At 34.5% G+C, this 15,829-nt stretch overlaps 1 protein-coding gene across 1 annotated transcript; it reads right to left on the reverse strand.

The window, feature by feature from the left end:
- Positions 1-662: 662 nt before the first annotated feature.
- On the reverse strand, positions 663-11,238 carry LOC119839184 (katanin p60 ATPase-containing subunit A-like 2). The gene is made up of 8 exons (XM_038365394.1): positions 11,191-11,238; positions 10,482-10,646; positions 4,475-4,663; positions 3,830-4,035; positions 3,274-3,457; positions 1,947-2,143; positions 1,161-1,402; positions 663-793 (listed from the first exon to the last, which is right to left on the reverse strand). Exons 1-8 carry the CDS (start codon positions 11,236-11,238, stop codon positions 663-665), a joined length of 1,362 nt encoding a protein of 453 aa, XP_038221322.1.
- Between the last annotated feature and the right edge of the window lie 4,591 nt (positions 11,239-15,829).

The following is a 15,829-nucleotide window of genomic DNA, read 5'->3' on the forward strand; positions in this document are numbered from 1 at the left end:
TCAAAGAATAAGGCCGATATAGATGGCCGAACTGTAAATAAGCATAAAACATGTATTTTAAATCTATATTTTGTAAATTTGAGAAGTTTAGATCCAAAATAAATTAAAAAATATTTACGTTGTTTTATTCAACACCAATTGCAACCTAATGCAGCGAAATTGTCAATCCTATCCTATCCTATCCTACTATAATATTATAAATGTGAAAATTTGTAAGTATGTTTGTGTTTGTTACTCTTTCATGCAAAAACTACTAAACCGATTGCAATGAAATTTAGTACGTAGACATCTGGACTATAGTACGTAGTAGGCATACGGACTTACGCGGGTGAAACCGCGGGGCGCAGCTATATGAGAATCTATAGACACTTAAATAATTCAGTAGTCATTACGGGAAAAATATATAAACAATATAATTATGAATGAAAATGTGGTTACGTGCATAGATTAATTAATTTATAACAAATTAGTATACACTGAAAAAACATAATTAAGTTAAAATTCTTTATTTGCGTCAACACAAATAGCAAAAGGACAAAAAAGTATTTACATTGACCTAATTTTCCTATACAAACCCTTTTACTGTTGCAAAATATATAAAATTCAATAAAAAATACAGCGCACAACCAAAAAATACGTAATGACATTTTAAGTATAGTAATTCAAGCAGAGCCCATTTTGTCCTGCCACTCCGCGTGCCTCTGGTCTAAACCTTTAGACACGGGTTTGGTTTTCTCGATAGCTGTCAAGATATCGCATAAACGCAGCTTGTCTTTTCTGCCAATCCTCGCACCTGAAAAACAAAAAGCATCACATTTTCACAACTGATGTTTTAAACATAAGGCTTACGATTTCATTGAGTTTATAATTGCAGATCACTAGACTTTAAACGACCATCAACGCAATAGATCTACACGATATTACAGTATAGTTAAGATTGTCGATGTTATTAAAATTTTTTAAAATTTTGCCACGATACGACAAAATACGTGGGTTCGAAAACCGCCTCATTGACGATTTTTTTCTATTCGAATATTTTTCATAAACTCCTTAAGTACCTGCGTCATCACTTTTTTACAGTACATTATTTCAGAAGAAATAGGCTTTTTTATTCTAAACTTCCTTTCGTTGTTAAAAAAATAAACAACGCCAAAACTTACTTCTCCCGACGTTCAACATCTTCCTCACGCTGGCCATCAGCGCCTCCTTGCAAACCAATTTCACATCGCTCCCCGAGTAACCCTCAGTCATATCGGCCAGCATGTGGAAGTCCACTCCTTCCATCAGCTCAATGTCCCCACCGTTGAGGTGTGATGCGAATAGTTCGGATCGAGTCTCCGCGTCTGGCAGCGGGATGTGTATACGCTTCTCGAGGCGGCGAAGCATGGCCGAGTCGATCTCCCTGAAAGGATATTTAATTGATCAAAATGGTTCTAAATAACATGAATTTATGTATTTTAAAGACACATTTAAAATATGATAAGTAAATAATTCTAATCGAGGTACAAGTACACAGGCACGTTAGTTTTAAAATTATTCAATTAATTACAGATTGTATTTATTGCTTTAAATAATACATCCTCAGTTGTTTGTCGCGAACCTATTAAAAAAACTGTGTAGCGTTCAATATTAACAAATTAATGGATAGTTTTCTACAAACTTTATAAATAAAAGAAAGTCGTAAATAGGTATTAGTTGTAGAACTACAACTCAAGAACAGATCAACGAATTTCAATAACTTACTAAAGAGGCACTGCCTCTGCAAATAAGCTCTCTTCATGAGCAGTGGTGATCATTTACCATAAGGCTATCCACCAGCTCAGTTGCCCACTATGACATATAAAAAAACCCCTAGAATTGTATTGCCTAGAGGCCCTGATAAGTTATATATATATTATAAGAGAGGCCCTGTGTTAATCCGGCGTCTATGTTACAAAGTTACATACCACGGCATGTTAGAATTGGCCAATAGAAACACGATGCCATCCCTCACGTTGATACCGTCCAACTCTGTCAGGAGCTGCGACTTCAGTCGTCTGGACGCCTCGTGCTCCCCAGCTGAGGATCTCTCGGAAGCTAACGTCTCCACTTCGTCGATGAAAATGATGGACGGTGAGTAATAAGACGCCATGTCGAAAAGGACCTGTGAATTAATAATGGCAGTCATTAATTAGATCTGCTTCTTTGCTTTTGTTATTAAGCTGCAGGTTGATACGAATTTCCATAATTAACGTGTATAGAATGCTACAAAATAATTTATATAACAAAAAACCAAAACACCTTCAAATTTTCAAAACTAAATGGCTTAAATGGGTTATAGGACCACGTGAGAGGCTGCGGCACCAGCTTAAAAAAAAAGAATTGTGAAGAAAGGAAAGTGGATTTCCATCTTTGAAAATGGGAGGATCCTCGACCAGTCTGCACTACTGGCCAGCCGGTAATGGCCCAATCGAAATATGTTGGAACGTTGTATATATCCTCTGTCGCGAAAACATTGCTTGCACGATACAGAAATGTGTCTTTACAGAATTATAGAAACACAAACATCAGTCAAATTGAGAACCTCCTACCTATTTTGAGTCGGTTAAAAATACCATAAATGGCACGTGGGGTATGCAACAAAAGCATGTACTATCATGAACTTTTACACTTCTATTACTTTTCTTCGTCTATGACTACCTAAATATAAGCAAAATTTCGTCGCAGTTTTTTTTAATAACACTCAAATACCTATAAAGAAAGACCTCTCAAGAAATTTTCAATTTAAGTGTAGTATTAAAATGTATCAAGTAATTACAATTCACGATTTGTCATTAATCTGAACGTTTTGAAAATTTTGACAAATAACAGTGAAAGCAAAATTTTCATTCAATTCTAGATTTAAGATGAAAATGTGACGAATTCTTGTTTTCATTATTATCAAGTCGCGTAATATCTATCACCCGCCAATAGAATTTACATTAACGTTCGCATCATTTATCAGCTAGTTTGCCAAAAAGTTTCAGTGTTAATCGATTTGAAATTAAACTATGCGATGTGCCATTACCACGAAAATTCAGTATTCAAACTGTCAAACAAATATGTCATTTGAAAAAATACTTAAAAAGGCTTATTGCATATCAACAACGGATTATAATATTGTCAGACTCTAACAACAAACTTTAATACAAACATTAATGTTTAACATAGATTCCTGATTAGTTTGAATACGTCATGACGTCATATTATGGCAATATGGCCATCCTATACTCAATTGGATCGCATGTACTGTACCTTAACAATCTTCTCGGATTCGCCTCTCCACTTATTAACAACAGTACTACAGGTGACATTGAAGAAGGTGCACCCACTTTCAGCTGCCACAGCTCTGGCCAGCATCGTCTTGCCCGTGCCGGGCGGGCCGTGGAGCAGCACCCCGCGCCATGGTTCCAGTAAACCGGTGAACATTTGTGGATACCTTTGTAAACATGGTATATTTTAAAGATGTTTCTGTGTCTAATCGAAAAGAGCAGATGGAAGGTTGGATACGGTTCGTTTGGTTATGTTTGACAGACGTAATATAAGCATGCAGGTTGTCCAATGTGTGGATATAAAAAATGTGATAAAATATCTAGTTATAGTCATCTGTATATATAGAAACGTTACATAATATTTAAGGCACCGCTAATGAAACTGTCTTTAATAATTTATTAAGAAGTCTGTTTTTATTGCTAGGGCATTTAATGATCAGGCTATTTAATTATGTCTTCTAATTATTTTTATTGTTAACCTTATCTAACAGTTATCATAGTTACATAAATATCTAAAAAAATGCGTTGATACTACAAACCTAACAGGGTACACGACCGACTCCATAAGGATAGTCTTAGCATTCGTCAGACCTTTAACGTCATCCCAGCAGACTTCTGAAGGCCGTATGATATCCTGGTACAAAATCTCAACCAACTGCTTTTTATCGCTCGACAGCGTGGCCAGGAGCCCATTTAGGGGCTTCCTCTCTATCGCTGGTATTTTGCTTTTTATGTTTTCAGGAGCCTAAAATTAAATATGTAGTATAATAGAACCCCTTGCATGGTTTACAGTAACGTATAAGTAGTTGTTTTTAATGTGGGAGTTGAGCATGCTTCGGCACGAATTGGGCTAGCTCGCACCGGAGAAGCACCAAGTACCCGCACAGAAAACTGGAGTAAAATAGTAGCATGCTACTGTGTATCGTTCGGTGAGTGGGTAAAAAAGTAGGTATATATCATCGGCATAAAATAATACTATCCTCAGCATCTGTTTGATATGACTATTTTCCATTGACGTATGAATATATTTGCACGTCAATGCTACTGCGCAATCAATTTTATGTGTTTTAGTTGGATATACTTAAACTTTCAAAACCATTATAATGATAAATCTAGCTATATATGTGCAATTTGACTTTCAGTTTGACTTAGAAGTTGAGTTTGAGTTTAACACCCTTACCAACCTGCAATAACTGAGTGACGGTGAAACTAGCCGGCAAGTCAGGCTCGCACGCCGGTTCGGCATCGGGCTTCCGTTCCGCCTGTTGGGGCTTCGCCCTGCGAGTCTGCGGCCGCTTCACCTGTCCCTCACCAACCTTGCGGCAAAATTGAGGCTGTTTGTTGAATCGCATGAGGTAGTAGCTGCAGTAGTCCTGTGAGCAGTTATATTTATTAATATGCTACTATCAGTATAAATGTGGAAGCTTAATTTATGTTTGGTACTCTGTCGCACGACAACAGCTGATAGAATATAAACGTACATAAATGATCTATAATATAAATTATCACATAACCTACATTTTAGTTAATACCTTTGTAATAAAAAACAAAATTTTGAGATGTCACATACCCAAAATTGCCATCACCTTAAAGCGATATCAGATCACAACTACAAGGAATTATGTGGGAAGTTATGGTTAATGGCTAGTCTACATATTTCAATAGTTAAACACTAAATATCCCATAACTATAAAACGTTAGGTAATGAAAAACTATAGGTACACATACTATATTTATTTGTTTTTACTAAATGTAACATTACTTCTAAAAGGGGAAAGCGACAGCAAGAAGTTAGAATAACTGTGGTGAGAAACAAAAAAAAAGTTATAATCATTATTTGTCTGGTTTGGCCTGGAGAAAAAATGACAAAAATTATCTATACATATTCTAATCACATAAAGCTAAAGTGTTTGTTTATATGTACTAATCTCAGAACCTACTGAACCGATATCAGACATTATTTTGGTTCACCGTTGAATAATTTTGTTTGTGATCCCTTAGTGAGTGCTATACTATAATATACCCAAATGCGAAGCATGAGCTGACCGTTAGTGTTAAATAAATACATATCTATTGAAATATTAAATACCTACGTAATAACGGGCGTCTGCGAGTCGAGTAAAAGATAGTGTGGCAGCTTTCCAACTGCAACTATCATAACAGTTGAGCGTAAAGCGTTAAACAAATGTTATGAAATCTAAATAAAATTTAATCTTTTCATCACTAAATTTTACTTGTAAGAATGTTAGAAAGAAAAATAGTTTATGTAGAATGAAGAACTACTTATATTATAATATTACTGGCTGACCGCCCTGGCTTGCCCATCGTATATAATATATGTATAGACTATAGTAAGGAAGAAAGAAAAAGCATTTATAGCCAAAAAATATGATAATAGCTCACAGGGATAAATTACATACGCAACAGTGAAAGCATTTTTGAAATCGTCAGAATCGGTATAGATGAGCGCGTTAACAAACATACAGACATTTAAGCTCTATTATCTTAATATATAAAAAATCCAGTGCCGTGATGTATGTTCACAGTGAACTCTTCACCGACTCGACCGATTTTGATGAAATTTGGCATTTTATATGTAATTTGGTCCAACTTAAGATGTAGGATAGTTTTTATTGCGATTAATTATCCCAATAATTAATAATCCTAATATTTTTATTTTTATATCAGCCACAGCAACGCGTGGCCGGGTATGCTAGTTTATTATATATTATTTATATTTATAAATGTGATAATGATGATGATGATGATAAATATGACAATCGCTGTTCCCAAATATGAAGTAATCCAGCAAATAAAGTAACAACCGACGTGTCTTGCGTTCGATTCCCGGTTGACAATAAACAAAAAAAAAAAACCACAGTATTGTACGGTATTGTTTGAACTTTGATATTGTACCCAAAAACATTAGTATACCAATGAAACGAAAACCATGAATTAATTACCCAAAGATAGAATTTCAATCGACCTCAACGAATATTCTATAGTTTCCCTAATACCCACATCAAATAATCATTAAAACATGCCGTTCCATGTATGCACGTTGGCGTGCTGGCATGTGGCAGCCATTTTGCGAATGTAAAGGCATCCAAACCGTGGAGAAAATATGAGATGTTGCGGGCTTGGTAACCTTGACCGAGCCAGACTTGCAAGTACAACAATCCTAAGGTGTTTCTCACACAGGGAGTTTTTGTAACGTTTATTATTCAATGCAATGTTTTAACGGAAAAAAAACTATTTCACTGTAGAACACGTGTGCTGTAAATAAACGTTATATAGAAACATCATTTTTTTATTTGAACGCACTAATCTCAGGAACTACTGGGCCAATTTGAAAAATTCTTTCAGTGTTAGATAGCCCATTTATTGAGGAAAGGTATAGGCTATATATCTACTACGGGCGAAGCCGAGGCGAACCGCGAGTTTTCTATAAGAAGGTCACCCATCTCCCTGGGGGGGGGACTGCTCCAGTTTTTAAAATGGGATCAAATTAATACAATTTCCTATAAAACATACAAAGAATCACGCCATGCGGTTGACAGCCCACGGAGTTATCGAGTAGGTAACACAACTACAAAAATGAAGGCACTCAGAGATCCTGTTCCTTCATTTTTAGGAACGACTGTTAAAAAAAAGTATCCGTTTTGCTTAAGTAAATTATTTTCAATACAACTTATTATTTTAACCATTCAAAAGCCATTCAAGGCAAAAACAGTGTGATAAGCATTATTTATTGAGCAAAATTATGTAAAAAATATTCATACAGACGAACATAGAAACTTCTCCTTTTCGTTTTTGGTATTCTACTATATACTATATAGTATAGTATACTATATGTACTATATATAATACTCATTCTACGTTTTTACACTTATACGTAATAATAACAGCATTATGTTATCTGTGTTAATACTTATACTTCTAAGTCTTTATTAGATCCTAAAACAATTCGATCGGAACTATTCATGAAGATTAAAAATTATTCGGAGCGCAGACCTCTGTGTCGGTCGGTAGGGATATTTCATAGAATATTTACCAGTTGACCTTGGGAGCGAGAAGGTGCGAGTGTTCATATTTCACTAGACAGGGTTCAAACGGAATAAAAAGTTACATTGATGTTAACCCAGATTATACATAGGCTATAGAGGTACGCACAAAAACTTTTGTGTATTTTTTTTTCATTCTCTTTTTATTTGTCATAGAAATTTGTATTATAATTTTTATGTGTAGGTACATTTTTTATGTATAAATTTGGATTGGATACCAACTCTATTCGATTTAAATTTATATTCCATAGTACATTACTCTTATAGCTCGTAAACTCTAATTCTTAGCGATAAGGCCGCCTATTTGTGCGTAAATGTGCCAAGTGTTTGAGTCCTTTTTGTATTTGTTCAAATAAAGAGTTATCTATGTATCTATCTATCTATAATGTGAATTGATTTTTTTATGTCATCGTCTGCAATGGAGCTGGTGGGTCGGCTGATGGTAAGCGCTACCACTGCCCATGAAAATCTGGAGAGGCGTCAGGTCGATTGCAGACCATATGCCTCAAATTAAAAAGGGATTAACCCTTTCCTTGAAAGGATTGACAAGAGGAATAAAGGAATGGACTCGGAAGGGTGAGGAAAAGGATACGGCTTCTATACATTTTACTAAACAAGAGCAGCAGCTGTTTTTAAAACTCATTGAATTTTAAAATTTAAAAGCGCTCGTGGCATCCGGCCTTAATTCGACCCAGAACAAGTAGACATTTTGGAGACATCTGGATTGGCACGGTTCGCTGCCGTTAAAAAATGCGTGAAATACTGCACAAGTTTTCAATTTCGCTAAATTGAACCGAGGATACGCAATAAAGGTGGACGTTGAAGGTAATACAGAAATTATTTTACAACAGATTTAGAACGACGTAAATATGTTTGGTGAAAGGATTTCTTCGGAAAAGGTACCTATATAATCTGCTAGTTATAATCCGGGTTTTCCAATTTGAATCAAAAAGGATTTGGGAGTTCAGTGTTTAGGGAGGGAAAGTCGTGTTAGTTACATCACTTATGGCTAAAGAACGGCTCTACGGACTTAAATGATTATTCATTCGTTGAATTTGTTTCCACTTGGATAAATATTAATTATCAAAAATTTGAGAAAAACTTACAAAAGAAAGTCTGTTCGTGTAGAGCCCGAGCGACGAGCTAGTAATACCTATATGTATCACAAAAACAGTTTTTTACTTGGATAGACAAATAGTTCAGATAATTTACTAACAACAATTATATTAAGTTAAACAAATGTCATAAACTTTTAACTCAGTTAACAGCGAATTTAAAAAGTTGTGTAAATTAGTTTACCTACTCTAATTGTAATAGATCATTGAAATTTCCGTATTAAATTAACACAAAGTTTTGTCACATAAATATCTGATAACAGATATTGTTAAACCACACGATTCCGTTATCATAATATAAACAGTCACTCGAAACAAAAGCGTCCTAATGCTCTATTTTGTAAGGTTTATAATTCATTAAATTTTTAACCGCCGAGTTGAAATTTATGGCTTGGAAACTACGATCCATTGGCTCCCGTACTTTATTGCTCTCAGTGATTCCTGCAAAATAGGTCATCGGTGATAAATATTAAGCCAATTATCGGCTAAAGACTTTATAAACAGTTCATTCATTAAAATAACCTTACTCAGTCCATTTTGTATATAAAATGTTCTTATCGACAAAAAAGATACAGATTCGCAAATGAATTCACAACGTTTTATATTTAACCATCAAAAAATAATGACAAACCCCAAACCACGACAATTTTAGAAGTCGAATATTTTTATTATAGAGTCTTAAAACATTAAAAAGTATATAATATAATATAACCCATCTGAAGATAATCATATCATAATTATAATAATCATAGTCGGTAAATCACAACCGTTCAATGACAATATAACAGCCCTCGTCTAAAATACAGCAAAGTATTCCCTTTGTCTCGCCGACCATTAATATACGTCCTTTTTAAAACGAGCACACACAAAGGCTGTCAGTACATGCAGGAACAATTAATTTTTATCCCGTCCACGATCCGACTGAGTAGAAACGACTACGTAATAGCTGATTGCAAGGTTTTTGACAAAAAACTATTTGGAAAACTATGCAATTCAGAGTAAAAGTCCCGTCCCGAGGAGTTTGGACACATGCTTTCACATATTTCGATATCCTGTGAGTTACCTCTGTGAGTTTTCGGTGACCATTTTGTAGAAAATAATTATTTTGTATATTGCCTTGTTTTGTACAGGTATATGACCGTGATTGTGCCTCATGGAACATCTCCAATGTTGTATTATTGGTAAGCATGCCTTATCAGAGTATCAAAATTTGCCCTTTCTCTTTTTACTGTTTTATCATTATTTGTATGTATTGGTATGTAAAATAAAACTTATTGCTAATATGACAAAAATAAGTCTTGTAAAGAAATTAAAAACATAAATCGTGCTAGAATAATTCAAATGAAAAATCTTTTACATTATAAAAACAAAAAGCTTTTGTATTTGGTATTCGAGCACGCTTCGGCACGAATTGGGCCTGCTCGCACCGGGGACCACATCCCCACACAAGACCGGCGTGGAATAGCATTCCGATGTGTTTCGTTCGGTGAGTGGTGGAGCCGGAGGCCCATATCCTTTGCCATACCCTTCCCAGTCCTTTCCTTTATTCCCCTAGCCTATCCTTTCTTAATCCCTTCCCAATTTGAAGTTAGCAATTTCATTTGTAGAGTCGTAAGATATGCAATCGACCTTATGCCTCTCCAAATATTCATGAGCGGTGGTAGCGCTTACCATCAGGCGACCCGCCAGCTCCATTGCCGACGATGACATAAAAAAGGTCCCACTTCACTAGTTACACTTTGATTGTGTTCTATTTTGAAATAAAACTCATTAGACCTACGACCGGTTTTAACAATAAGTATATTAATGTTCAATTGAAGTGTTTTCTTTTATTTTTATGATATAATATTAATTTATTATAATAGCAATACAAAGTTACCTCGTATATATACAGTATTATGTTATCTGTGGTATAATTTTTTTTTTTTCTATCTTTAAAAATTTGTCATTTATAAAGCATTTGAATGCTATATAACTAAAAATAAAAAGTATGACTTATACAAATAAAATACCTGTAGAATAATATCCAAGTCTATGTTATCGCAGAGCTCATACTCGTCAGTGAGGGCGGCTTCGGAGACGAGTGTCTCGGCAGAGTGCATCAGACCCTCCTGTTTTAGAAACCCCAACACAAGGTATCGAAGTATTCTCTTGCGCGCACGAAATATTGCTTCTTTCTGTGTTGGAAAAATATACATTTATGAGTTAATATGTAATGATTTTTTTACTTATTAATAAAGTTGCTCGTCCCGGCACAGCCCCGGTGGTATCAGAGATCACGTAGACAACGATGAAACTGTTTTTTAAATCAGCCCAATATTTTTGATATTGGCCCAGTAGTTTCAGAGCTCACCCCTTCAACAGCACAAACTCACAAATTCATCAAATTACCATATAAAATTTACCGTATATTGTGTAGACTAGGATTGAAACCGTTTCGTTTATTTTCTTTGCATAATTTTTGTGGTATTTGTTCGTTATTGCGCTTCTTTAGAATTTACAAACATATGATTCACCCTTATAAATTTTAATAATAGACATTGTAAAACCAATAATTTTATGTAAAGTATGAACTATCTTATCCAATACTATACTAAGATAATACAAGTGAAAAACGCTATTATTTTAGTATGCATATTTTAGTGGGCGAAGCCGGGGTCCCTGGACTAGTTTATCCATAATTGTATAGTTGATGTAATTAATACATAAAATATCAAATACCGTTTCAAATTTTCGCATCTGGCTCATTGGACGATTAACTCCAGACATTTTCACGGTTCACTTTACAAATAAAAATAAGATCACCGTCAGTCGCTAAGGGTTGTTTTTGGTTGCTAGGAGACGTAACACAGCTTAAAAATACGTAAAAAAAAGTAATACAAAACCACAATATAAAAAGAAGCATGGTAACCAGTTCATTGCTTTAAAATCGATCGGACATAAGCATATAATTAGATATAATTAAAGTGACTCTTTATTTTAACTACATATCTGTCCCTATGTATGTATGCTTAGCTTAAACGTACTTAACAATTTCTATGGGTTTTGTTTAATACATGTTGTTAGAATTATATCAGTTACAATGTTATGTGGTATTGATAGGTTTAATACATTGCAGTCATATCTATTGACAAGCGATCCGCCCCGGTTTCGCCCGGGGTACGCTTACATATACAACTAGTACGAATGTATTTATTTATTTATAAATTTAAATTAAATGCACACAACAGATCAATTGTAGATTTTAATATGTTACAAATTTATTAACAATATTTTTTTACTTATCATTTTTAGTAGTTACTTTATGGCCAGCTTTGTTTAATATTTAATTCAATATTTATTAATTCTAAGATTAAGACGTTAAGGTATTTTTTATGTCATCGTTGGCAATGGAGCTGGTAGGTCACCAGAGGCACAGATTTGCAGAGGCCTAAGGTCGTTTGCAGACCCTACGCCTCTCCAATAGATTGCGAACTAAATAGAAAGGGATAAAGAAAGGATAGATGAGAGAAATATAAGATAGGACTGGGAAGGGTAAGGAAGAGGATAGGTATATCTAACATTTGCAAAATTATTTGCAAATGTCATAAAATGTTCCCAAATGATTACATTTGTCGCGCGTAAAACATTACCCTCGTCTTTCACAGTCGGTTATTAAAGAATGATTCAATACACCTAACAGATATCTTTTCTCTATTTGAGAGGTTAACGTGAATTCGTATCATATCTTTTAGCGTAATGACTGCGGAAACTCTGCGGCGTCTCTTGAGACATTACAGGGAATATATTGACCTCGCTGCATCACATTGCTTTGTTTGTTATGTTGCAGATGTTTTAAAAGGGGATATAGAATATCTACTATATAAAAATAAGTCGGGTTTTCCTTCCTGACGCTATAACTCCAAAACGCACGAACCGATTTCCACGGTTTTGCATTCGTTGGAAAGGTCTCGGCCTCCGTGAGGTTTATAGCAAAGAAAATTCAGGGAAAATTTCAACAGAAAAACGGGAAATTCATTTTTCACATACAGCCATCTGGTAGCGAAACGAAGTTCGCCAAGTTTGCTAGTGGGGTTATAGACTAAAATGCATACAAATTGTCAGAACAAGACTAAATAAAAGAAGAATCATATAAATCGGTTTCACCTAATAAAAGGTTATGAGATGACAATCAAAAAATAAGTTGAATTGTATTCCTCCTTCTTTTTTTAAAGTCAGTTGAAAACAAGCTATGAATATATCATGTATTAATAGACTCAAATATTTATTTATTCAATAAGATTATTTCTAAACGCACTAATGATAATAATAATGAAGCCAAAGATCTGTATTGTGGTTTTTATGCATTAGATATTGATCCTATCCTATCCTACTCATATTATAAATGCGAAAGCTTGTGAGGATGGATGTATATGTAAGTGTATGTTTGTTACCCTTTCACGAAAAAACTGCTAGACGGATTTGGATGAAATTTAGTTCGTAGATAGCTGGACAATTGAAATAGCACATAGGCAACTTTTTATCCCGATATTCCTACGGGACTTACGCGGACGAAACCGCGGGGCGCAGCTAGTCTTCCATATATTCATTAATGCTAATTAACACAAGATTTGACCCGCAGCTTTGCTAATGTGGGTATCTCCGTTGTACTCACACACACATAACTTTAATACATCCATATATAATATCATGCTCAAGAACGATATATTGTGTCAGTATTCCGCGTGAAAAGTAAAAGCTACCGAAAAAATATTGTTCCTTCACGGTTCAAATTGAATTATCTCTATATATCATCTCCACGCGCATATACAATAATGATAACAATTTCCCCTGATTTTAACGCTTTGTATATAATGATGTTCGACTCAACCTTTATAGTATTATATCTGTGGTCCTTCATAAATAGTTCGTAGCACCGTAGTGACCGTAGCAATGCCTACGAAAAGGCTACGTGCTCTACGAGAATTGGCATATATTATTGCATATTAATTTTTAATATTTGCAGCAATTATAAAAAATAATATTTCTATTATCTTATTGGTGTTTTGGATGTATCCTTTTACGGTGACAACCCGATTAAAAATGGGGGAAAAGGGTTTTTCACCCTCGGGTACCCCCAAGGCCAGGCGGATATATATCGCATCTGCTTCTCTCATCAATTTTAATTTTAAGACAGGATCAGCCTTCCGTATTTATGCTTCAAGATTTAGACCATTAAAATAACCTACTAAATAAGAACAAATAACCGTGTGACCTAGGAGAGATTGGTAGGTGGTCCAATCCCCTCAACATTGTATCAAGAACCTAGGCTATTATAAATTTACTTGTGACCCGCCCCGGCTTCGCACGGGTGCAGCAACACATGATATATACATATAAACCTTCCTTTTGAATCCCTTCTTATTAAAAATACCCCATCAAAATCTATTGCGTAATTGTTATGATCTAAGCATACAGACAAAGACGACAGAAAACGACCTTGTTTTATACTATGTAGTCATGATACATTTCAATAACATAATATTAAAAAAGTTACCCTCTAGCTATTTACGACTTTATATCTCTTTAAAAAGAGTTAAATTTGCATTTTTATAACACTAGATATAAATAACAAGGCATGTGCATTTATTATGCTAAAAATAGTAGAAATGCTTCAAGAAATCATGGACGTTGTAAGACTGCAAATTCCATGAAAAATGACACGATCCTTAACAAGTTTGTTTGCAGCTCGCAGTGTGGCACTGTCGACCTAGCTCGTAAGTGTATAAGGAAAGGACATTTCAAAACACAGCTGTAACCCGCGGCGTCATTCGCGTCGTACCTGGTTAAATAGCATATATGCCAATCGAGACTATAATCTATCTGTGTACCAAATTTCATTTATATACCTTAAGCTGTTTCCGCGTGAAAGAGTAACAAACATCCATACATCTATTTATACTTACAAACTTTCGCGTTCATAAAATTAGAAGAATTTTATAAACAACGTAAATTTAAATACATGTCGCATTATGTACTTACATTTACATAATATCTACACTAATATTATAAAGAGGAAACATTTGTATTTTTGTATGTTTGAAACGTTCTCACGCAAAAACTACGCGACCGATTTCAAAAATTCTTTCACCATTAGAAAGCTGCAACTTCACTGAGTAACATAAGCTACCACAGTCGAAGCCCGGACGAAAAGCTAATGTATGTATATTTGGAGATTCATTTTTATAAAACTCGAGAACGGCTCGACCGATTCGGAGATATCTTTTTTCAAAAGAAGGTTATTATGGGAGAAAAACCGTTCCTCAGGTGTGGTTCGTTGTACATAATATAGGAGTGGAATCAATGTAGGTACAGCTTTTTGAAGCAAACACAAATATATAAGTAACTATATAATAAAGTAATGCGTTTTTATAATTACTTTTATACCGCGTCCTGGGTCTTATTTGACACGCAAACTGCTTATTATTTTAAGAATCGTGCATGTTACAATTCACTATAGAGTCCTTATTATTGGCTTTCTAAATTAAAGTTAACATAAAAATCGCTTAATAGCTCATTTAATAGTAATTACTCATTGTTTTGGTCCTATGATCGAAATTTTTCGTGAATGATTTTTACTTTTTAAGTTTTAAATAGTTACAAATTTTATTTTGTTTTTATAAATAGGCCTGGCTATACCCGAATAGGCCATTTTTAACTGTTCATCAGTTTTTCTCTATTTTATCTCCCTTATGCCTTAGAAAAGACGAACAAAAAATTACCAAATTGATATACCTGTTCTTGAGTTTAAGCTTAGCAACACATTATTATTTTAGAATGCAGATATTATCTGTATTCATTAGATCTGTCGAAGAAAAAAACAGAGAAAAAACCGGCCATGTCTCCCGGATTTATTGTCATAGTTCCTGTTCCTGTAGATTTTTTTAAATAAAATCCATCCTATGTCCTTTCTCGGATTTTAAATTATCTTTGTACCACATTTTATCTAAATCGGTTTAATGGATTAGGCATTGAAAAGAGGCAGACGGACAGAGTTAGTTTCGGATATAACATTTAGGAAGACTTGTCGATATATTATTTTTTTTAATAAATTCACATATGGCATTATACCTTTCTCTTTTTTCAATAAAACTTACTGTTAATCCAAGCCCCTTGTTAGAAAACAAAGGCTCCATATTATAAAGTGTGACTACAATAATTGCGTGGTTTTATAACAAAAAAAAAACAGCAAAACAATACAAATATTAAATAAACAATGTTTCCACTAAAAACGCTGTGCCTTTTTATGTATTCTGAATTTGAAAACAAAATATGTAAATCCGAAAACGTGTAAACGCAATGCCGCATTTGAGGGGCGAAG

This window comes from Zerene cesonia, unplaced genomic scaffold, assembly GCF_012273895.1.
Source record: "Zerene cesonia ecotype Mississippi unplaced genomic scaffold, Zerene_cesonia_1.1 Zces_u009, whole genome shotgun sequence".
NCBI lineage: Eukaryota > Metazoa > Arthropoda > Insecta > Lepidoptera > Pieridae > Zerene > Zerene cesonia.

Coding starts and splice junctions, on each gene's coding strand:
- LOC119839184 (XM_038365394.1), bottom strand. CDS start 11,238: ATGTCTGGAGTTAATCGTCCAATGAGCCAGATGCGAAAATTTGAAACG. Junction 4,036..4,474: donor CCGTCACTCAGTTATTGCAG/GTTGGTAAGGGT, acceptor ATTTAATTTTAG/GCTCCTGAAAACATAAAAAG. Junction 3,458..3,829: donor TCGGTCGTGTACCCTGTTAG/GTTTGTAGTATC, acceptor ATGTTTACAAAG/GTATCCACAAATGTTCACCG.